This window comes from Tamandua tetradactyla, assembly GCF_023851605.1.
Source record: "Tamandua tetradactyla isolate mTamTet1 chromosome 4 unlocalized genomic scaffold, mTamTet1.pri SUPER_4_unloc_1, whole genome shotgun sequence".
Classification (NCBI taxonomy): domain Eukaryota; kingdom Metazoa; phylum Chordata; class Mammalia; order Pilosa; family Myrmecophagidae; genus Tamandua; species Tamandua tetradactyla.
Window position 1 is genome coordinate 265,050 of NW_027518240.1, and position 25,653 is coordinate 290,702.

The 25,653-nt window shown below is 40.0% G+C and overlaps 1 protein-coding gene across 1 annotated transcript in view; it reads right to left on the bottom strand.

The window, feature by feature from the left end:
* Nucleotides 1–14,886: 14,886 nt before the first annotated feature.
* LOC143672715 (serine/threonine-protein kinase MARK1-like) overlaps nucleotides 14,887–25,653 on the bottom strand; it is a gene marked incomplete at its 5' end in the record, with an annotated part of 30,954 nt that continues 20,187 nt past the window's right edge. Inside the window, 2 exons of the mRNA XM_077147265.1 lie at nucleotides 14,887–16,032; nucleotides 18,411–18,542. Of these exons, the coding sequence (XP_077003380.1) occupies nucleotides 18,459–18,542 (84 nt within the window). The remainder of the gene's footprint in view (nucleotides 16,033–18,410; nucleotides 18,543–25,653) is intronic.

The window sequence follows — 25,653 nt, forward strand, 5'->3', positions numbered from 1 at the left end:
ACAGCAAGTAGCAGGCTACAAGATCAACATTCAAAAATCTGTAGCTTTTTTATACACTAGTAATGAACAAGCTGAGGGGGAAATCAAGAAACGAATCCCATTTACAATTGCAACTAAAAGAATAAAATACCTAGGAATAAATTTAACCAAGAGACAAAAAACCTATATAAAGAAAAGTACAAAAAACTGCTAAAAGAAATCACAGAAGACCTAAACAGATGGAAGGGCATACCGTGTTCATGGATTGGAAGACTAAATATAATTAAGATGTCAATCCTACCTAAACTGATCTACAGATTCAATGCAATACCAATCAAAATCCCAACAACTTATTTTTCAGAATTAGAAAAACCAATAAGCAAATTTATCTGGAAGGGCAGGTTGCCCCAAATTGCTAAAAACATCTTGAGGAAAAAAAACGAAGCTGGAGGTCTCGCGCTGCCTGACTTTAAGGCATATTATGAAGCCACAGTGGTCAAAACAGCATGGTATTGGCATAAAGATAGATATATCGACCAATGGAATCGAATAGAGTGCTCAGATATAGACCCTCTCATCTATGGACATTTGATCTTTGATAAGGCAGTCAAGCCAACTCACCTGGGACAGAACAGTCTCTTCAATAAATGGTGCCTAGAGAACTGGATATCCATATGCAAAAGAATGAAAGAAGACCCATCTCTCACACCCTATACAAAAGTTAACTCAAAATGGATCAAAGATCTAAACATTAGGTCTAAGACCATAAAACAGTTAGAGGAAAATGTTGGGAGATATCTTATGGATCTTACAACTGGAGGTGGTTTTATGGACCTTAAACCTAAAGCAAGAACACTGAAGAAGGAAATAAATAAATGGGAGCTCTCAAAATTAAACACTTTTGTGCATCAGAGAACTTCATCAAGAAAGTAGAAAGACAGCCTACACAATGGGAGACAATATTTGGAAATGACATATCAGATAAGGGTCTAGTATCCAGAATTTATAAAGAGATTATTCAACTCAACAACAAAAAGACAGCCAACCCAATTACAAAATGGGAAAAAGACTTAAACAGACACCTACCAGAAGAGGAAATACGGATGGCCAAGAGGCACATGAAGAGATGCTCAATGTCCCTGGCCATTAGAGAAATGCAAATCAAAACCACAATGAGATATCATCTCACACCCACCAGAATGGCCATTATCAACAAAACAGAAAATGACAAGTGCTGGAGAGGATGCGGAGAAAGAGGCACACTTATTCACTGTTGGTGGGAATGTCAAAGGGTGCAACCACTGTGGAAGGCAGTTTGGCGGTTCCTCAAAAAGCTGAATATAGAATTGCCATACGACCCAGCAATACCATTGCTAGGTATCTACTCAAAGGACTTAAGGGCAAAGACACAAACGGACATTTGCACACCAATGTTTATAGCAGCGTTATTTACAATTGCAAAGAGATGGAAACAGCCAAAATCTCCATCAACAGAAGAGTGGCTAAACAAACTGTGGTATATACATACGATGGAATATTATGCAGCTTTAAGACAAGATAAACTTGTGAACCATGTAATAACATGGATGGACCTAGAGAATATTATGCTGAGTGAATCCAGCCAAAAACTAAAGGACAAATACTGTATGGTCCCACTGTTGTGAACGGACATTCGAGAATAAACTTGAAATATGTCATTGGTAACAGAGTTCAGCAGGAGTTAGAAACAGGGTAAGACAATGGGTAATTGAAGCTGAAGGGATACAGATTGTGCAACAGGACTAGATACAAAAACTCAAAAATGGACAGCACAATAATACCTAATTGTAAAGTAATCATGTTAAAATACTGAATGAAGCTGCATCTGAGCTATAGGGTTTTTTTTGTTTTTGTTTGCTTGTTGGTTTGTTTGTTGTTGTTGTTTTTTACTATTACTACTACTTTTATTTCTTTTCTTTATATTGACATTTTATATCTTTTTCTGTTGTGTTGCTAGTTCCTCTAAACTGATGCAAATGTACTAAGAAACAATGATCATGCATCTATGTGATGATGTTAAGAATTACTGAGTGCATATGTAGAATGGTATGATTTCTAAATGTTGTGTTAATTTCTTTTTTTTCTTTCCGTTAATAAAAAAAAAAAAAAAAAAAAAGACAAGATAAACTTATGAAGCATGTAATAACATGGATGGACCTAGAGAATATTATGCTGAGTGAGTCCAGCCAAAAACTAAAGGACAAATACTGTATGGTCCCACTGATGTGAACGGACATTCGAGACTAAACTTGAAATATGTCATTGGTAACAGAGTCCAGCAGGAGTTAGAAACAGGGTAAGATAATGGGTAATTGTAGCTGAAGGGATACAGACTGTGCAACAGGAGTAGATACAAAAACTAAAAAATGGACAGCACAATAATACCTAATTGTAAAGTAATCATGTTAAAACACTGAATGAAGCTGCATCTGAGCAATAGGGTTTGTTTTTTTTTTTTACTATTATTACTACTTTTATTTCTTTTCTCTATATTAACATTTTATATCTTTTTCTGTTGTGTTGCTAGTTCCTCTAAACCGATGCAAAGGGACTAAGAAATGATGATCATGCATCTATGTGATGATGTTAAGAATTACTGAGTGCATATGTAGAATGGTATGATTTCTAAATGTTGTGTTAATTTCTTTTTTTTCTTTCCATTAATAAAAAAATAACTGTCTAATATTCTTATTTCTGAAAGAAGCTTCATTTGAAAATGCTTATAAAAATTGAAGCTCTCAAGGGATTGTGAGAACCTTTTTGACCAAAGGGGGAAGAGTGAAATGAGACTAAATGTCAATGGCTGAAAGATTCCAAACAGAGTCGAGAGGTTATCCTGGAGGTTATTCTTATGCATTAAGTAGATATCATTGTTGTTCAAGATATAGTGGAGAGGCTGGAGGGAACTGCCTGAAAATGTACAGCTGTGTTCCAGTAGCCATGTTACTTGATGATGATTGAACAATGATATAGCTTTCACAATGAGACTCTGTGAATGTGAAAACCTTGTGTTTGATGCTCCTTTTAGTTACTATATCAACAGAAGAGTAGAACATATGGAATAAAAATAAATAATAGGGGGAACAAATGTTAAAATAAATTTAGTTTGAAATGCTAGTGGTAAATGAAAGCGAGGGGTAAGGGGTATGGTATGTATAATCTTTTTTTTCCTCTATTATCATTTTATTTCTTTTTCTGTTGTCTTTTTATTTCTTTTTCTAAATCAATGCAAATGTTCTAAGAAATGATGAATATGCAACTGTGTGATAATATTAAGAATTACTGATTGTATATGTAGAATGGAATGATATCTTAATGTGTTGTTTGTTAATTTTTTTAATCAATAAAAAAATTCGGTGAACTAAAGTTGTGAGCATGAGTAATCAGTTTGGGGCTTATTGCAAGGGGTCCTAGATTGTAGAATTTTACAGCAGGCACATATATTCATGAGGTGTGTGCTGGTTTGAAAGGATGTATGTCCTCTAGAAAAGTCATGTTTTAATCTAAATCTAAATAAAGGCAGAATAATCCCTATTCAATACTGTATCTTTGAAATTGTAATCAGATCATCTCCTTGGAGGAGTGATTTAATCAAGAGTGGTTGTTAAACTGGATTAGGTGATGACATGTCTCCACCCATTTGGGTGGGTCTTGATAACTGTCTGAAGTCCTATAAAAGAGGAAACATTTTGGAGAATTAAAGAGATTCAGAGAAAGCCAGAGAAGAATAACATATCCACAAGAGCCAACAAGCCAGCGAACTTTGGTGATGAAGAAAGAAAACACCTCCCAGGGAGCTTCGTGAAACAGGAAGCCAGGAGAGAAAACTAGCAGATGATGCCTTGCTTGCCATGTGCCCTTCCAGCAAAGAGAGACTGTGACTGTGTTCACCATGTGCCTTCTTGAATGAGAGAGAAACCCTGAATTTCATTGGCCCTCTTAAACCAAGGTATCTTTCTCTGGATACCATTTATTGGATATTTCTATAGACTGGCTTTAATTGGGACATTTTCTCGGCTTTAGAACTGTAAACTACCAACTTATTGAATTCCCCTTTTTAAAATCCAAAAAAATAAAAAAAATGAAGCTTTGATTATAATCATTAAGTATTAAGATTAAATTCTGAAGTTCTTTTACCATTGTTCCCTGGGACTTTAAGTGTCTGTGTGACACCTAAAACTCAGATTTGGTTTTCCAGTTCTGAAAGTTAGTATGGGTCCACACAACAAGGATTAAAAAACTAAAAGAGATCAAACTTCAATTAAAGATGCAATGATACTGATCTGGTTAAAACCAAGCTAAATTAATATATAAGTTAAAAAAATAATATTATCTCCATTTTAGAGCTTTATCTTTTGTGCAAGTGAAAGAAAAATGTTTGTTTTGTCCAAAATTTACACTATCTAATTTAATCTGTCTAGTGACTTAAACAGCCTAATTCGGCTTTATTTAATAATGAATTTGAAATAAGGAACAAAACCTTAATGTTTTAAACAAGTTAATGTTTTATACTCTACATTTCAGAGTATTTGAGGCAGAAAATAAAATGTCTGCAAAGACCCTTGAAGGACTGGGAAAGATAAAATGATTACAAATTCCCCAGATGGATAAGCTTAACATTTTTCTTAAGAAAGAGGGGCTCCCTATTTAATAAGCCAAGGCTTCAATTTTGAGGCTTGCCTTTATCAAGGTTATTTTTTGTGATAGTAAACTGAACCTACTTAGAGTTAATGCCAAACAGCCACCTCCAGCAGATCTCTGCTGTTGCTCAAATGTGGTCTCTCTCTAAGCCAAACTCTGAGCTGCCCCCAAAGGGGGATATAATTTCCAGGAGTGTAAGCCTGGCACCAGCATCATGAAACATAACTGGCGCTAGCACCACGGGACACAACCTGGCCTGGCATTGTGGGACATAACTGGTCCTGGCACAGTGACCCAAAGATAAGCCTGGCCCTGACATCATGGATGAACTGACCCAAAGCGGGAAAAGAAATAGAGCTTCAATGGCTAAGAGATTTCACATTGAGTCAAGAGGTCAATGTGGAGGTTATTTCTGTGCAAGCTTCAGCCAGATACTGAAAATTGCCACAGTACAGCAAGCCCCAACCAACAGTGTTCCTAAAACCAGAGTGCTCTATAAAATTTTACTTGCTCCTTTTTTAGAAACTTGAACCCCCCAGATTATTCCAATGCCAAAAAAGTTCTGAAACGTGAAAATGAGGGCCTCTCCAAGAATAACAACTAGTTTCATTGTTCACCTCTTACCCTTTAATAACAATTCCCCTTTTTCAATCTTAAAGCAATTAAAAGAGCCCTGGACATCCTAACTGCAACAGTGAGAGAAACTTGTGCAATATTCAATGAAACCTACTCTTTTAACATCAAAAATACAGGTCAAATAAAACAAAATTTAAAAATAATAAAAGAAAACATGGCCATAATAAATAATAATATAGCAAATGAGGATAGATTCATCTTGGCTAGAAAACTTTCTCTCAAATTTTCATTCATGCTTCTCCAACACTTTCTGAACAATCCTGCTCTCCCTCATTGGGTCCTTAATTATCCTCCTATTAATTTTCCTCCTAGCACCCTGTCTCTTACAATATCTTACTAAGTTTGTTCACAGGTTAATAGCAGCGGTGACCAATCAGCAAAATTCTGAAAACATACTCCAGCTACAACAGAAATGTGAAAATCTGCTCCTGTCACAACAAAGAAATTGCTATCAGCCTTTTCCAATTGAAGATGTTCAGAAACCCAATTGGTGAAGGCCCCACTCAGCTCACAGCAATCCCCCCCCACACACACAATTATGCTGTATACTCAGCAGGAAGTAGCCAAAGCAAGAACCCAATGTCCCTGCTCCTTCCAAAAAATTGCTTCAAGCTAAGCTAAACCATTAAACCAAACACAGCCCAGGCTTCATACAATGTTATTAAAAGGAAAAGGTAGGAATGTCAGGTCTCAGAAAAAGAGCTTTAAATATTAAAGGGAGTTTTTGACTCAGGGCCCCCTCAGCTTGTTTTGCAGAACCAGATGTGACAGCAAGATGAATGATCACCAGGCAGGCCCAGCCTTGCTGGCTCCACACCCACCAGAAGAAGACCTGCTTGATAATCCTTGCTGGTAGATGCAGATGCACATCAAAGGAGAGCACTGCATCACCATCTAGCAGTCCCCTCCCCTCCTGGTGTGTTTTTGTTTGTTTGTTTGTTTAAAACCACAGCTCTCAGAAAGACAGCTGGAGCCATTTCTTTCCTTTTGCTGGCAGGTTTTGCTGGTTCCCACCTGCTTTCCCCATGCCTTCTCTCCCACGTAAATCCATTAAGCTTTGACTCACTGTCTTGTGCAGATTTTTAATGACTCTCTTCCTAACAAACTGGCCCATAACCAATTCCCACAAAGACTTCACTGTAAGTGGTAGATTCACTGTACAAGAAGAGATGCTCAAATACAGGCCAAAATCCTATAATTTTCATCCATTTCCCACCTATGTCCTAATTGCTCCATTCTGGTAGATTTGGTCAAAATCACATCAACTCATCTCTATTTTGTTTCTCCACAACTTAAAAATAGAAAACCATGACACTATCACTTTATAAAAATTAGGGAATGTGTATTAAAATGAGAAAATTAATATGCCTTGTTACTTTATCACTCCAGGAGCAATCGGAGTTTAGTGGTATGGCCTCTATTCTCTTACCTTTAGCTCTCCAAGTGGGCTGTTATCTTGCAAGCTGTCTTGCAGGGAATCCTTTTTATTGTACAATGTATCAAGGACGTCCTTCAGGCCTGTGAGTGTGCACTCCAGGGCAGTAGGCACAGCTGTGGTTTGTTTAGCAAATTTTTTACTGGACTGTGGAGTGCTTCCAGATTTTCCTTGAATTAATGCTGAAATATACATCGTCCCACCTAACTTGTTTGCATAAACGAAGCCATGAAGTCAGAATTCTTTCCTTCCAGGTAACCCTTGCCCACCATTTAGAGAGGAGATGCTGGCTGCAGGAGTTTGGTGAGGTCGGCAGGGTTGATGCTGATGCAGAAGCATTTGGTTGACCACTACTCGGGATAGTTATCTTATACAACCCTGGAGGAAATTAAGGAGGCAAGGATCTAGGAGAAAAAAGAGACAAATTAAGATAACTAGAACTAGCAGTGGGAGAAGCCATGCTGCTAGTTTAGGGCAGAGGAGGGTTCCTGTTTTCTGTGATAGAAATCTTCATTTAGCTTGTTTAGGGTTTGAATGTTCTGCTCTACCAGACCCGATTCATTGATGTAATAGCAATATTCTTCTTGGAGGAATACACACGTCCCTCCTTTTTCAGCTTTCAGCAGGTCTAAGGCCCGTCGATTTTGAAGAGTTACCTGAGTTAGTGAAGTGAGTTGGCATTGTAGAGATGAAAGAGATTCAGCTGTTGATTCTAGAACTACCTGTAGTCGAGTTTCAAAGTTTTGAGAGGTTAGAATATTGTGTCCCAGTGCCCCTCCTGCTGTGATTGAGGCTGCAACCAAGGCAATTAGGCTGATGCCTACTAGGATAGGAAGAAAGGCAGCCCTTTTTGAGCATGAGGGGGGTAATAACCAAGCTTGCTCAGACTCCCCATAGACGGTTAGTTGAGGAACAATAGTTACCAGGAAGCACGGTCCTGGGGCAGTGGGGTTTAAGGCACTTGGAAAGAGTTTCATTACACCAGAAATATTGCCCTTCAGGGGCATTGGTGGTGTTGTGGATAGTGACATTGGTTTGGCATCAGTTCTGAAGGTTGGCTTGTTCTATGGTTATGTGTGTGAGGTAGCAGGTTTTTAGGAAGTAGGGTAGGTTTTCAGACTCATGTTCCCACAGGGGGACACTTTTCAGGGGGGTGTGGTAGGAATTAGGGCTGTGTTGGTGTATTTGGGTGAGGTTTATAGGGACGGCTGCCAAGAGTGGCCTATTTAATGACTCACACAGGAAACAGCAGGATATTTCAGGAAGTATTTGCGTTTGGTGGAGGAATTGTAAGGTTTGTTGGAGGATTTGAAGCCATGTATGTGAGGTTGTTGTGGCAGAGGTTTGGGCAAGGTGATTGGAGAGGCTTTGCTCAGCTTGTGAAATGTCAATAGACACCTGGGTAAAAATAGTGTTAGTGAGGACATATTCACGGTGTATTTCAATGGTGCCTATAGGGTATCGGGACCAGCCCCTGTAGTATAGTTTGCCTTGGACTCCTGCTACCCATTTCATGTCCCAGTGATTTGCAATATTTATGTAAAATTGCTGGGAACTGATGTAAAAGGTACCCTTATGAGGTGCTTCATTGTAAGCATCGTGTATCCTGCATGACCAATAGGGGCATCCCCTGTATATGTTGTTATAGTTGTTCTGGTTACAATAGTTTTTGGTTTGGGTGTATGGAAAGCAGGCATACGCCCTTGGGCCCTTTTCAGCTGATTTTGGAGTAATAGGAATGGTTATAGGTTGGCTACAACCTGTTAATGGGCAGTTTGCTGTGCCAATTATGTGAGTGGTTGCTTTTTCACTTTGGTTAAAGGTTTCCCTGATTTGGAATTTCCAGACATAGGATTTGCTTTCAGTGGGAGTTAGGAGGGTGAGCAGCATGAGTGATACAGACCCGAGTGGGCCTCAGAGGCTGGTAAGTGTAGGAGGGCTCATCCTGCTTATATAATTTGACCCAAGATAGGTGGTGCCAAGAAGAGTCCCCCAATAGTTTTACCACTGGAGGAGTGGTAAGGACCACCATGTGTGGGTCAGTCCACCATGGTTGGAGTGGTCTGGGCTGCAGCTGTTTGAGGAGTACCTCATTCCCCGGTTAAAGATCGTGGGGGGAATTGGCAGGTAGCAGTCTCCCCTGGTTGCATCAGGAATTGGTCAGCATGTTCCCGCAGTAATTGCCTGATTAAAGAGAGATATGGCAGGTAAGAGCTTAAAGGAGGAGGCTGCACTGGCAGCTGGTGATTAAGTAAGAATGGGCGGCCATGCATAAGCTCGAAAGGACTTAGAAAAGTAGGTGCCCATGGAGCAGTGCGTAGTCAGGTGAAGACTAGAGGAAGGAGGTCAACCCAGGATTGCCGTAGCTCAATGGCCAACTTGGTTAGTTGAGCTTTGATAAGACCATTGGCTCGTTCTACCTTACCAGAAGATTGAGGTCGGTAAAGAACATGTAGCTTCCATTTTATTCCCAAGGCTGATGAGGTTTGTTGAACCACCTGAGAAATAAAAGCTGGGCCATTATCAGATTGGATGGAGGTAGGTAGTCCAAAACGGGGAATGATTTGTTTTAGAAGGGTGTCTGCCACCACATTAACAGTTTCCCGTGTAGTGGGGAAAGCTTCTACCCAACTTGTTAAAGTGTCAACCATAGTTAGGAGGTACTGTAATTTCTTATGGGTGGGCATGTGTGTGAAATCGAGTTACCAGTCCTGTCCGGGAAGGTGGCCCCTTAGCTGTTGAGTTGGGAAAGCAGGGTGCAAGCCTCCCTGCGGACTTGTTATTTGGCAAGTGGGACAAGAGGAACAAACTGATGTTCTGAGGTTAGTCAGGGACGGATGGTGGGATAAAGGCTGGAGGAACTGTGTGAGGGCTTTGGGTCCGATATGCAGTGATGAGTGTATCTGAGAAAGAATATCATGACCCTGCTCGGTTGGGAGAGCCACCTTGTTATGGAGGACGATCCAGCCCTCCGATGTTGCAGAGCCTCCTTGTGCGAGTTGGTCTGCACATTCCCTGGAAGAGTAGGCAAGTTGGAGGGAAGGAAGAGTAAAGAAAAGAATTGGTGCTGGTAGGTTTGAAGTTGAGGGCTCTTTGGTTAGTTCCCATGCGACTGCATCAGCCCAGTTGTTTCCACAGGTGACATTGGAGTCATCTGTTTGGGGTCCCTTGCAGTGGATGATGGCCACTTGTGAGGGCAGCAGAAGGGCTTGAAGGAGGTGTTGGATTAACTTAGCATTAATTACTGGTGAGCCCTTTGTGGTAAGGAATCCTCACTCCCTCCAGATAGCTGAGTGGCAATGTGCTACTTAAAAAGCATATTTAGAATCTGTGTAAATATTGGCTGACTTGTGTTTAGCTAAGTAAAGCTCTGGTTAGAGCTATTAGCTCAGCTTTTTGGGATGTGGTTCCCTCCTGAAGTCGTATGGCCTCAAGTATTTCAGAGGGAGTGACTATAGCATATGAAGCTCTGTGCCTTCCCTACTGGTCTATAATTGAACTGCCATCTATGAAAACGGTATCTGAAAGACCCTGGCATGGGGAGGCAAGCTCCTCCATGATTTCGGTGCAAAGGTGTGTGGGTTGGGGGAAGGGATTTGACAAGGGCTCTTGAGGGAGAAGAGTGGATGGGTTGAGACTAGGTGAGGTAGAGAGAGCAATGTCCGGGTTTTTCAGGAATAGTAAATGAAATTCTTGGACATGAGAAGGAGTGAGCAGAGACAGAGACTTATGGGATAAGAGGTCTTGCAGACCTTGGAGAGGGTTACCCAGGCTGTTTTAGAGTTTCACGGGTTAGGGTGGCGGCTGCAGCTAATGCCCAGAGATAGGGAAGCCAGCCACAGCAGTAGGGTCCATCTGTTTGGAGAGGTAAGCTATTGTAGTATAAGTTGGCCCCAAAGGTTGGGTTAGAACCTCCACTGCCATTCCCCGCTTTTCATCACTATATAGAATAAACAGTTTGTCAGGATTTCGGAGGGCAAGAGGAGATGACGGAAGTAAGGCACTGCAGAGGACTGAGAAGGCTTTGGATATGGAAGAGGGGTCGTACAGTGGACCTGCAGGCATTGTTTTGGTTGCATTGTAGAGGGGCTTTGCTAGAACAGAAAAATTAGGGACCCAGTGCCGGAAGAATCCCATGAAACCTAGAAAGGATAAAATCTGTTCAGCATTTTCTGGAGGCTGGAGTTCGCGGAGTGCTTGCTGCCTGCCAAGTGTGAGGTGTCGAGAAATGGGAGTAAGGAGGAGGCCCAGATAAGTAACAGTGGAACAGGAAAGTTGGGCTTTGGTTGGTGAAACCTGGTATAATTTCTCCACCAAGAAATTTAATAGGATGGCCGTGGCCTCTGTGGAGGTGACTTCAGAAGGGCTGAAAATTAATAAGTCATTTACATATTGGAGAACAACACTGGGGGTTAGATTGCACTGTGTGAGGTCTTTGGTTAAGGCTTGGCCAAATATGTGGGGGCTATTGCGAAATCCCTGAGGTAACACTGTCCACGTAAGTTGCTGGGCAGCTAAAGAGTCTGGGTCTTCCCAGGTAAAAGCAAATAGATTGTAAAAGGCAGGGCCCAGAGGTATAGTTAAAAGGCATCTTTTAGGTCCAGGACCATGTAGTGAGTAGTGTGAGGAGGTATGTGTGAGAGAAGAGTATATGGGTTGGGGACCACCGGGTGGATAGGAATAACAGCTTCATTAATTAGTCTAAGGTCCTGGACTAAATGGTAAGAACCATCCGTTTTTTTTAACTGGTAAAATAGGAGTATTATATGGTGAATTAGTAGGTATAAGGAAGGAGTCCTTTCTCCTTGAGTTGGTTGATGATGGGTTGCAGAAATAGGGAATTGTGGCTGGGAGGGGAATGAGGATGGATTCTTTAGTCAGATGAGAATAGGTTTATGATGGGAAGCTGTGATAGGGGTGGAGGTATCCCATACTCTTGGGTTGACTAGGTGGGGTGGTAAGGGGTGAGCAGGAAGATAGGGTCCTGGGTGGAGGCAGAGGCTATACATAGAGGCAGCAGATTTGCAGCAGGAGGTTTTGTCCAGTGTAGTGATACCCCTAACTTGGTGAGAATATCCTGCCCAGTAGTGGGCTGGGGCAGGAAGGCATTACTAAGAAACAATGCACAATAAGATGTACCTCTATTAAACACATGAGTGGCTTAGTGGTTAAGGGGAGCAAAGGACGTCCATCTATGCCCATAACCATGACCCAGGAAGGACAGGGTTGACCTGAATAGGAGGGGAGGATGGAAAAGGTAGCCCCCATGTCCACTAAAAATGATGTGGACTTGCTCGCTACCTTGATTGTTACCCTGGGCTCTGCAAGGGTGATTCGGGTTGCTGACGCCAGGAGTCATCAGTCATTGGTGGCCAAGCCCAGGACTGCTAGTGGTGGAGTAGGCATTGGAAGGACGGCCCCCCCACGGCCGGGCACCGAGGGGGAGTCACTTTTCCAGTGTCCCTTTTTTCCACAGAGAGGGCATGGTCCCTTGGGTGTTCAAGGATTGGGGCACTGGCAGGACCAGTGTCCATCAAGGCCACATTTGAAGCACTTTCTTGGCAGTGGATTGGTTGTAGCCGGCTTCTTCTCCATTGCGGTAGGCCGCAGGGCCGAGATCAGGGATTGGGTTTGTAAGTTTGCCTTTCGGCGGTCTCGGGACTCCTTTTCTGCCCTTTCTAGCTGATTACATGCATTGAAAACTTTAAAGGCCAGGTTTACCAGGTTGCGAATAGGGGCCTGAGGACCGTCCTAATTTTCTAAGTTTGCGCCTTATGTCTGGGGCTGACTGGGATATAAAATGTGTGGCTAATATGGTTTTACCAGCCTCTGAGTCAGGGTCTAAGAGGGTGTATTGAGAGAGGGCTTCTGTGAGTCGATGTAGAAATGCTGCCGGGTTTTCTTCAGGACCTTGGGTGATTTCCCTTAGTTTATGGAAGTTTACTGTTTTATGTGAAGCTTTCTGCATACCCACTATGAGACACGTAAGCATTTTATCCCGCCTAGCTTGCCCGTTTCTCCCTGCTGGAGTGTCGACCTGATATCCCCACCCTGGCTCTTGGTCTGGCACGGCCTTGGCTCCTACCAGCATGGTGGGGTCAGTTATATGGCCCTGGTTGGCATGGGCCCTGGCTGCACTGAAAATACAGTCCCTTTCATCTGGGGTTAGGGAAGAAGAACAGATTACATGAATGTCATGCCAGGTTAGATCGTAGGCATTAGCTAGATATGAAATTCCTTAGTATAGGTGGTCGGGTTGCTGGAGAATGAACCTAGCCATCTCTCAATATCAGAGAGGTCAGCTAGGGAGAAAGGGGTGTGCACTCGAACCAACCCCGCAGGTCCCGCAGCTTCCCGCAGTGGACAGAGTAGAGAGTCCTTTGAGCGGGTGTGAGAGCTTATAGGGGAGGAGGGCAAGGCTGTTGAGGACAGTGGGGGACTGGATGGAGATGGAAGGGGAGAATGAGATGGTGGCAGGAGTGCTGCCAGGGCAGTGGGAAGAGAGGGTGATGGGGACAGATAAGATGACGGCGAGGGCGCAGGTGGAAAAGGAGACGGATAAGATAGTGGCTGGAGTGCCATTGAGACAGGCGGGGAAAGTGAGGGGTAAGATGATGGGTGAGGTGCGGTTGGAGCAGAAGGAGGAAGTAAGGGGCAAGATGGCGTCTGAGGTGCCGCCAGAGGAGGAGAAGAGGGTAAGGGGCAGGATGGCCTCTGAGGCGCCGCCAGAGGAGGAAAAGAAGATAAGGGGCAGGATGGCATCTGAGGAGCTCCCGGAGGAGGAGAAGAGGGTAAGGGGCAGGATGGCGTCTGAGGCACTGCTGGAGGAGAAGATTAAAGTGTACCATTCAATTCTTAAATAGTCACAATATTGTCCAACCATCACCACTATCTAGTTCCAGAATATTTTCATGACCACAGATGAAAACCTCATACTCATTCATAGCCACTGCTTTTTCCCCACTCCCTGCAGCCCCTGGCGACCACCGGTCTTCTGTCTTTTTGGATTTACCTAATCTGCATATATAAACTGAACCATACAATATGTGGTCTTGTGTGCCTGTCTTCTTTCACCTAGCAAAATGGTTTCAAGGTTCATCCACATCATGGCATTTGATGTCAGGAAGGCATAAAACCTAAACTTTTCTAAAGTTCTTTCTGCTTTCATTTATCTAAAATGTTTTCAAATTGGTCAGGTTAAAATGCAGCTAAGACGTGGCACTGAGTAATTACACAAAAGCTAATCAGCACTGTGTTCTCCCAGCCACTGCTGGTTCTCCCTTCCTGCTAAAGGTCAAGCCTCTGGTGAAAGCAAGGATGGGACATCCAAAGTCCTGCTCTTTGGACTCAGATGTGGAGCTTCCCAGAGCAGTATCCACTCTCATTTTGCCATGCCACCTCATCTCGGGCAACTGGTCTACTCTGACCGGTAATCGAGACTCACTGTGCCAGCTATTCACCCTAACCATCTGGGGGGAAAGGGCAGAGTGTGAAATGAGAATTTCACAAATATGTAAATAAGCGACAGCGCTCCCTTCAGAATCGCTAACAGACCCTCACATGGCAGGACCTTCCTATCTTTATTTTCAACATTTAACTGTGCAGGTGCCCCCAGTGACTGTGCGTGGGAGGGGTGTTACCCGCATGGCTGACCCAGGAGGTGCTTCCCAACTGCTCGTACAGCATGGCACTCACAGAGTCTTTGTTCAGACCACTGGGGGGGAACGGGACTTGGAGACCTGGAAGAGGTTTCTCTGGGTGGGGGGCGACTGGTCTGGGAGCTCCAGCCACCTGGAAGGCTGAGCTCAATAGCCCAAGGCAAACCCTTAGAGAAGCTCTGCATTAGAGAACCAGGATTCAAGCACCAAGCCATCTAACATCTTTTCTGGAGAGCACTCTAAGAGTGAGTGTACAAGCTTGCACCTACCTAAGACCACCAGCAGGCATTAGATATAATGAATTGCCAAGAGGCCTTTTGGATAAACATCAAATATGGTGTGCTATTCTATAATTCAGTGAAAGCTCCCCTTCCAGATTATTTTAATCCTTTTAGTTTACTACTAAACCATTTTAAACCATATTTATTTTGAAATAAAAATCAAATTTTAGTTAAATTACTCTAATACCAAGTGAAAAAATAATCTTTAGACACAAAGTAACGGCAGTCCAAAGTGACACTGCAGTTTATTTTTACACATATATTAAAACAGATAAGAAACACAGTATTTTCCAAAGCACTATTACTCTGGGAAATAAGGAAATATTTCTGAATACATTTTTATTACTGAGTACTTTTATAGAGCACAGACAGTGCGATATCAAGTTTGCAAGGTACAAAGTTTTTACAGAATATTAATTACACTGTGATAATGATAAGCTCTCTAGCTTAGCTTACCACAGTACACAATACTGCCTCACACTGGATAATGCTACATATCAGGTGAAGGCGAGGTGGAAGCCTCCTTTCAGACTAGGATGTGAGAGGTACAAACAAACAGAAGTAGACACTGAAGGGGCAAAGAACGTTGAATATGGAATTCTTCTTGCCTAAAACAACTGATGCAAATATATAATTTTTAATAGTTACTATGAAGAATTATGACTTTGTATTGTAGTATCTATTACTGGCTTAGTAAATGTAAAACTTTTTTTTCAAATCAAAATTTAATGAAGTTTTAAGTAAAATCATTTTTTATTTTCATAAATAAAGGTACCTCATTATTAAATGTATGCAACAGGAAACTTCTTTACATTTATTAAATCTCCAAAATTTACAATGATATTTGAAACAGTATTATACAAAATGGGATATTTTAGTCACAGTCTCCTTGGCCAAATTAACAGGGTGTTATTAGTTTGTAAACTGCTGGAATTGGAGCAGCTTTTTTTTTTTGGAACAGCTTTTAAAAAGGGAACTTAATAAGTTACAAGTTTACAGTTCTAAGGAAATGAAAGTGTCCAAATTAAGGCATCCAGGGAGAGATATCTTAATTCAAGAAGCCGATGTGTCTGGAACCTCTGTTAGCTAGGAAGTCTGTGCTGGCATCTGCTGGTCCCTGCTGAAGGCTCTGTTGCTTTCAGCCTCTGTCCCTCTGGGGGTTCCTCACTTTGCCTCCCCGCGGACGGATTTCATCTCTTGGCTTCCCTTGGCTCTGTCCAGGTTCTGGCTTGTGTAACGTCTCATGGTGACCTCTGCTGGGCTCCAAGCATCACTAACCCTCCATGTCAGCATCTGTGTAAGCACTGCTCGGAAAATTCTGCTGGCTCTGTTGTTTCTGAAGTTTCTTCAAAATGTTTCCCCCCTTTAAAAATTCCAGTAAAACTAATCAAAACCCACCTGGAATGGGTGGAGTAACATCTCCTTCTAATCAAAGGTCACACCCACAATTGGGCACCTCACAACTCTGTGGAGATAACATAATCAAAATTTCTGTCCTATAATACTAAAGTAGGAGTAAAAGAAATGGCTGACCCCCAAGAGTGAATCAGGATTAAAATGTGCCTTTTCTGGGGTACATAATACTTTCATACCAGCACACAGGGTGTTTATTCTTTGTCCATGTCAGAGCTGCCAATCACTGGTTCCAAGCAATACCACTATTTACTGAATTTTATAGAAGTATTGAACATTCCCTTTCATATATGGGACTATAATTCACAAAATATCAATTTTGACAACTTAGTAACCAGGTTAATAAGAACTAGTGCCTGACATAAAATATGTATGTTCTATAGGCAGGACAATAAGCAGGCATCAAATATTACTTAAAGTTTTGTCAGCAAATGGCTTACCATAAACAGAGCAATGATTTTATGAAATAAGGACTGCACAAATACAGTGAAATTAAATAAGATGTGTTTTTCTATGGATAGTCAAAATTAACTGTCTATTTAGTAATTACTCCATTTATTCTAGAAAATGCAGTCTGAGATTTAAAATGTGACACTTTAAGGAGTAATTAGCATTCCTTATATTAAAATGAAACCTCAATGATTCTATGTTGCCTAAGGAATGTAAAGTGTGTTATGTGGTTTCAGCGATTATTTATTTGAAAACAACATTGATTCAGATAGGCATAATTAATCTATTCTTTATAATGAAATACATATTCTGATATCAATAGTTCATGCAGATTTTCTTCAAGATAATAGTATTTATTTCTCAGAGTTGCTGTGTGGATTCTAGGCTCAGTACAATGCCTAGTACATAGTAAGCTCTCAATGCATATTTTAATTTTTTTTTATTAAGCGAACATATCTCATTTATAATAGGAAAACTGGCTAAAGCCCCTGAGATCAAAAGAAGATATATCTACAAACGAGTGACTTCTTAAAATATTAAACATTTACTATTTCTTATGTTTGGGTATATACTAAATTAATTCTGCTTTAAACATTGCAATCTATTTTAAATATGATACTCTATGTTTGTTTCCTAAGTATTTGCTCCGGACTGTGGCCTAAAGCAATACAATTCTGACAGGATATGTGTATATATGTCCATATAAAAACAATGTATGCTGAAATTAGGTAACACAAGCGCTTTACTGTAACTTCTGTGATTGTGAAAACCTTGTGTCTGATGCTCCCTTTATCCATGGTATGGATAGATGAGTAAGAAAGTACGGCTAAAAATAAATAAATAATAGGGGGAATAAGGGGTAAAATAAATTGGGTAGATTTAAATACTAGTGGTCAATGAAAGGGAGGGGTAAGGGTTATGGGATATATGAGTTTTTTCTTTTTATTTCTTTTTCTCATGTGTTGAAAATATTCTAAAAATGACCATGGATGTGATAATACTCTGGGTCACCGATTATACACCATGTATGTGTGTGAAAATTTGCTAATAAAAAAAAAAGTACAGAGCTATCAGTGTACTTCAGGACAACATAACTCACTGAAGTTTAAAAGTTTAAAGTTTGTCATTCTATCATGCAGTTTCTGACATCTTCAAAACACATTTTTATCCTGTCTTCTCTCATTTAGAAACACTAAATTTGTTACAAAGTTCTGTCCTCTAAGTAAAAACCCCATTAAAATAAAGGTACTTGTAAAAACCATCGCGGGTTTATGGAGACTAAAATGAAGCACAGAGCTATGAGAACAGGAATAAGTATATAGAGAGTCTCAAAATACCTATAAATACTGATTTTCCAGTAAATCATATATCCTATTTTTACGTAAGTGATTTCGTACGTGTGATTTTCTGAACTTTAATCACAAATGACTTTTTTTCCAATAGAAAGGATAAATGACTCAAAACATAACAAGTCTGTGCTACAATTAATATAATGATGAGGGGAAATAACTGTCTCTGTTAAAAAAAGATTCCTGTCATTCTTCTGGTATAAAAGAAGTAGAAGGAAAATAAACTTTTCTTGTGAAGATAGGAAAACATACCTGAAACCACATGATTCTGACCTATAATTTAATATATTTACCTGAAACTACCCAGAGATCAAAAAGACCAACCCCCAAATAAAGCCTTTAGAGGCATAATAAAATCTTTAGAATGCTGTCCTGATCAAAAAGGAGGCCTGGAAACAAAGCATGACACATTTCTACTATATTAAAAATCAAAACAGGTAAACTGAAAGTGGATTCCCTCTGCATATAATAAATTATTTTATAGTCTTCAGAGAAATCCTTTTAAGAAGCCTGAAGTCTCATGCTTTACCTTATCTAGTAGTATAGAAATTCAAAGGGCACATTTTATCAATGTATTTTAGGAGACACAGCATCCAGTGTCCTTCTGAGGTTTGATATCTGGTTCTTTCACAGGTTTTACTTCTTCTGGTTTTGACTTGGTCTATAGAGAAAGAAAAATACAGTGTAAGTACCTCAACCAAGATTTGGAAAATAAAGAGTAGAACTTTTCGACTTCAGACTTTCTAAAGACGCAATTTTAAATTACCATACAACGTTGAGACTAACAAAGCTGTTTCAGAAGCTACACATCAATTCAAGATCTAATTGGAAAGGAGCATTTTAGGTAAGATGAAAACCTACATTTGTAGAAAAAAAACTCAACATGATGATATTCCTACTCCACATTCTTTCTGAGGAGAGAGAAGATGAGTGATTAATCTATGAAAATAACTTATAAAGTAACAGTCTGTCTCTTAGAATATTATTGTAGAGGGTCAATAGGATCCAAAGATTGGCTACTTTAAAGAATAATGGTTTTAGTTTGGGAAGGTGTATGCACACACACAGAACTTCAAGGAGCAATGGCTGCAAAATCATTCCCATGCCTTTTGTCACAGACTCCTAGTATTCCGGTAGTTCAATCCAAAATTTTCCACTTACCTACCACTGATTTAGTACACAAAGATGCACTTAGATATGAATAAATAAAAGCAGCCTTATTTTACCCTAGATGATTTTATGGAATATTGAAATTGAGTCACATAATCAAAATCCCTGCACCCTGCTAAAGTAAAAAGACAGCACTGCTACAGTATATTAAACAGGGATGACCCATCCTTTTTAGAGCCTTTCCCCTGTACTCTTCTTAGGAGTGCACTGGCAAGTTGTAAAAAGGCAAGATAATGTGTTGAAAACAGTGGTAGTCAACTACATAGAAAATTAAGACAAGGCCTAGACCAAGCCCTCACACTTGGGGTTTGTTCATATGAAACTTATCTCACAAAGGCTAGGCTAAGCCTACTTAAAATTAGGCCTAAGAGTCACCCCCAGAGAACCTCTTTTGTTGCTCAGATGTGGCCTCTCTCTCTCAGCCAACACCACAAGCAAACTCACTGCCCTTCCCCTCTCTACATGACTCCCAGGGGTGTAAACCTCCCTGGCAATGTGGAACAGAAATCCTAGAATGAGCTGGGACTCATCATCAAGAGATTGAGGAAACCTTTTTGACCAAAAGGGGAAGAGAAAAATGAGACAAAATAAAGTATCAATGGCTGAGAGACTTCAAACAGAGTTGAGAGGATATCCTGGAGGTTATTCTTGCACATTATACAGATACCACCTTTTTATTTAAAGTATATTGGAGAGGCTGGAGGGAAGTGACTGAAAATGTAGAGCTATGTTCCTGTAGCCATGTTTCTTGAAGATGACAGTATAATGGTATAGCTTTCACAATATGACCGTGTGATTGTGAAAACCTGGTGTCTGACGCTCCTTTTATCTACTGTATGGACAGATGAGTAAAACATATGGATTAAAAATAATAAATAATAGGGAGAATAAATGTTAAAATAAATACAGTAGACTGAAATGCTAGTGATCAATGAAAGGGAGTGGCAAGGGGTATAGAAAAATAGGGGAAACAAAGGCTAAAATATATTGGGTAGATGGAAATACTAGCAGTCAAAGAGAGGGAGGGGTTAGGGGTATGGTATGTATGAGTTTTTTTCTTTTTTCTTTTTATTTCTTTTTCTGAATTGATGCTATGTTCTAAAAAATGATCATGGTGATGAATATACAACTATGTGATGATATTGTGAGCTACTGATTATGTACCAGGAAGGGAATGATCATATGGTAAGAATGTTTGTCTCTGTATGTTGTTATGTTTAAAAAAAAATTAAAAAAAAAAAAAAATTTCTAAAAATGATCATGGTGATGAATACACAACTATGTGATGATATTGTGAGCCACTGATTGTGCACCATGTATAGTCTGTCTGTATGTGAAGATATGTCAACAAAAATAGTTCAGAAAAAAAGACAAAACCTAGAGACCTTAGCTCAGAGAGTTCTACAACAGATTACATGAGGCAGAGTAATTGATTAATTTGTCATTTAGACAAACATGTATATCTAACTAAAATAGAGAAAAATAACAAAATGCGAACTCTGTATTTTCTTTTTAAACATTTATGATTGAAAGGATAAAAACCCATCCCATACACTGTCATCCTTGTGTCTCTTGGTCACATCAAATGCAGCCAGTGCTTCCAGCATCCAGGGTGCACTTATAGGAGAAAATTCAAAAGGTACAGGCTCTACAAGACCATAATTTGCTTTGAGTTCCAGTGTGGGGCTCCCAGTGGAATTTTTTTTAAAGTAATTGCCAAAAGCAATTAAGTAGCAATTCATTTATCTATTCAGTAACTATTTGAGTTCCTTACATGTTCCAGGCCTTGGGGAGAAGACAACGTAATGACGGGTAAAATAGAGAAGCTTTCCCTGCTTCATGTATGTACAACTGAATAGGTAAGACAGACAAGACACACCATGAGTTACAATGCATTGTAACCAAAGCAACGATGGATACATGCAGCGCCTTGAGAACACAGAAGCAGGGCAATTAAACCAGATGTGAGGTTTCAGGGATGATTTCCAAATGATGAAAGCTGTACCCTACGCATGATCGAGTAAGTGAAAGGAGCTCAGTAATTTTTGAATAAAAAAGTAATTGCACCATAAGCCAGAAATAAAAAACAATTATTGTATGGCCTCCTTTAGAAAATGCTTATAAGAAAACAGGGGCCTAGATTGTAAACTCTTATGGCAGACACATTTAGTCCAGAGTGCTAATTATTATTATCTGGATTTGGCTGCTTTTTTTTTTTTTGCTATTTTCTTTTCTTTGCATGGGCAGGCCCAGGGAAGCAAACCCGGGTCTCTGGCATGGCAGGCGACAACTCTGCCACTGAGCCACCGCTGCACCGCCCAGGACTGTTTTATATATGTATAATCCTGTATTTAGATATAAGAATGAAGCTGATAAGGTCGGGATTAAGGTAATTTAGAACTCAGAGGTAAGGAAGACGTTGTCTATATTTTAGAACCGCACCTACTCTTTCAGACCAAAGGAAGAAGGGTTTATTTTATCTGGAACCTAATTTTCTGTGGTACATAATCTAATTCAATCTATTTATATAGTTCATTTGGAACAACTGAAACACAGGGAGCCCATAATAAGAATGAGAGCCTTTAATTCTGTACGGTTTGATGTAATGCCTGGATACATCCTAGAATATAGCAAGCAGGTAATCAAAATGTATTGGCAAAGTCCCTTGAGGGATGGGGGGAAAAAATATGGAACTATTAACTTTACCATCAGGGAATCCCCTGATACTGTGTCAAAATTGGGGATACTGTGTCAAACCCAAATCAATAGGCCAAGCCCTGGATCTTGAGGCTTACTCTTGTGAAGCTTATGTAAGTAGTGGAGAAGCTTAGCCTACCTATAGGCATATCTAAGAGTTACTTCTGGAGGACCTCTTTTGTCGCTCAGATGTGGCCTCACTCTAAGCCTAGCTCTGCAATTGAAATCATTGCCCTCCCCCCCACATGGGACATGACATCCAGGGTTGAAGGTCTCCTGGCAACATGGGAGATGACTCTCAGGGATGAATCCAGCTCTGGCACTGTGGATTCAACAATTTCACCCTGACCAAAAGGGGGAAAAGAAGTGAAACTAATTAAGTATCAGTGGCTGAGAGAGTTCAAATAAAGTCAAGAGGATCCTCTTATGCAAGCTTCAGTTAGACATTGCTACCTATTATAGCTTGCCAAACCCCAACCAAAATCACTCCAGCCAATCCTAAAGAACACCTAAGGCTATACATAAGATTCTTCAAAGGTTTTATGTACTAGGGTAACTTTCCAGAAACCTACAGATGGATTCCTGGACAGATAAGCCCTGAAACCACAAGAGGCCAGCCTCTCCAGAACATCAGCTAGTACCTTCTCCCTACCCCTTCAAATGGCCATAGCCCAAATACTCCTAAAGAGTGGGAAAGAAAGATCAAAGGTGATGGTGGAATTATACAGAGAAGGTAGGGTTTAACAAATGAATATAACTGTTGAATCATTAAATTGATATTTTAGTTTCCAGTATTTTAGAGCAGCTAGAAGAAAAAACCTACAATTGTGGAATTGTAACCATGTCAAACTTGGAAATCTGCTCTACAACTAATTGTTGTGCTGTACTTTGAAATTTATTTCTTTTTTATATATAATTTTTCACACAAAAGAGAAAAAAATGGACTGTATTGATAAAGAAAAATTTATTCCTTCTAGCCTCCTATATTCTGGAGTAGCTACAAGGAAAAGTCCGAGTGGATGGTATGGTAGTCCATGACAAACTCTGGGATCTGTCCTGTAACTGCTTGTTGAGGAGTGCTGTGAAAACTATTGCGTTTTCCTTTCTTTGTTTGTATATATGTTACATTATAAAATAAAAAAAAAATTCAAAGGAATTGCATCACTATAATTTGGTTCTAAAATTGTAAATCATCTTTTTCTACCTACTTTAGTTCACAATGGCGCTGACTGCCAGTGAACATTACTGAAAGCTGCCTATTAATTGTAAAATGCTAATGATGAGTTTGGGGAGATGAGAGATCTGGCATTAAAGAGTTGAAAAGGCAGTAGTTAACATTGATTTTAGGGTTATACACACTTGCATGAACTATGTAGAAACACATTTTCATATGAAGACATTTTCTCCATTTCACAGAGTACACAGGCTCCAAACTGGATAAAGTGATCTAAAGTTAGATTTTCAAAAGTATTAGAAGACTTTTAGTTCATGTGTTCTGATGCTAAAATCAGAATGCCATTCAAGTCTAAACCTCAAGCATTCACACACATCTTAAAAACCTGCTTTATATGAAGTAAGTTATTTTCCTATAACCAAGTTTTTATATATATATAACTTTTTTATTGTATAATATATTGTATATACAAAGCAAAGAAACAAAAAAGCAATAGTTCCCAAAGCACCCCTCAACAAGTAGTTTCAGGACAAATCCCAGAGTTTGTAATGGGCTACCATACGATCCTCTCAGATTTTTCCTTCTAGCTGCTCCACAATACAGGAGGCTAGAAGGCATAAATATTTTTTATCATCACAGTCGACTTTTTTTTCTTTTTGTGAAAAATAAAATATACACAAAAAAGCCATAAGTTTCAAAGCACAGCATCACAATTAGTTGTAGATCATATTTCAGAATTTGACATGGGTTACAAGTTACAATTTTAGGCTTTTACTTCTAGCTACTCTAAGGTACTGGAGACCAAAACTGATATCTTGAAAGAGTTATCAATTTAATGATTCAGCCATCATATGCATTTGTTAAATCCTATCTTCTCTGTATAACTCCACCATCACCTTTGCTCTTTCTATCCCTCTCTTTAGGGGTGTTTGGACTATGGCCATTCTAACTTTTTCATGTTGGAAGGGTCTGTCAATAAGGGGTAGGGAGATGGAACTAGCTGATGTTCTGGAGAGAATGGGCCTCTAGGTTTCAGGATTTACCTGGTCCAGGGACCCATCTGGAGGTTGTAGGTTTCTGGACAGTTACACTAGTACATGGAACCCCTGTGGAATCTTATATAATACTGTGGGTGTTCTTTAGGATTGGGTGGAAAGGTCCTGGTTGGGGTTTTGCAAATTATGATAGGTAGTAATGCCTAACTGAAGCTTGAGTAAGAGTAATCTCCAGAGAGGCCTCTCGACTCTGTGAACTCTCTCTGCCACTGATACTCAATTAGTTTCACTTCTTTTCCCCGTTTTGGTAAGGATGGAATATGTTGACCCCACAGTGCCAGGGCCAGACTCATCCCTGGGAGTCATCTCCCCCATTGCCAGGGGACTTTTACCCCTAGCTGTCATGTCCCATGTAGCGGGGAGGGCAATGATTTCACTTGCAGAGTTGGGCTTAGAGAGAGTAAGGTCACATCTGAGCAACAAAAGAGGTCCTCCAGAAGTAACTCTTCGGCATAACTATAGGTAGGCTAAGCTTCTCCACTACCAACATAAACTTCACAAGAGTTAGCCTCAAGATCAAAGACTTGGCCTATTGATTTGGGTTTGACACGGTATCCCCAATGTTTGACACAGTATCTGGGGATTCTCTTTTGGTAAAGTTTAATAGTTCCATAGTTTTCCTCCCAACCCTCAAGGGACTTTGCCAACACTTTTTGATTATCTGCTTAATATATTCTAGGATGTATCCAGGCATTACATTAGGCTATACAGGATCGAAGGACGTCTTTCTTATTCTGGGCTCCCTGTGTTTCAATTGTTCAAATAAGCTATACAGATAGGTGAGTTAGATTATGTGCTACAGATAATTTCAGTTCCAAATCAAATAAACCTTTCTTCCTTTGATCTCAGAGTATGTGTGATTCTAAAATATAGAGAACGTCTTCCTTAACCCTGTGCTCTGAATTACTTTAACCCCAACTTGATCAGCTTCATTCTTCTCTAAATATCAGGATTTTCTTATAACTAAGTTTTAAGCTACATAATGGGATTGGTTAAAAGATGATGGCATTTCTTTGATTTGTTGTTTAAGATAATGATAACAGATGTGACTAAGAACTTCAAAGTAAATACTGATTATTTTATTATCTAGTCTAAAATTTTTCCTTAATATAACAATGCAAAGAGAAGCCTAGCCCACCAACGTCAGAGACATAGATTATACTTTGCTAATACTCATTAACTCTGTCCATCATTGAACCTTGTATAAATCCAACACAGGCACACACATACATTCATATATCCTTTTACCAAACATGTCTCCAACCTGTTTCCTCCCTCCCCCCATTTCCTACTTTGCTGTCTTTGTCAAAGTTTTATCATTTCCTCTATAGACTTTAGCAATTTCTACATAAGAAATTGCCCAGCAATTTCATCTTCCACACCACAACTACAGGAACCTTTCTGTAAATTTAAATCCAATCAAGTCAGACTTATCTAATCAAGTCAGATAAGTAATATCTTAATGGGTATCAAATATCTATAGATCCTTCGATAGATTTAGTAACCAATTCCTAACCTCACAAATATATACCTTTCCACCTTTTCTCTTAGGCTCATCCTGTGCTTCAGCTAACAAAAACCGTCAAAAGGTCCCAGAATGTGCTTGGCTTTTTCTTATCTCCGTACATACTACAGAATATCCTACTTTTCCCATATTCCAAAGATACTACTGAGCT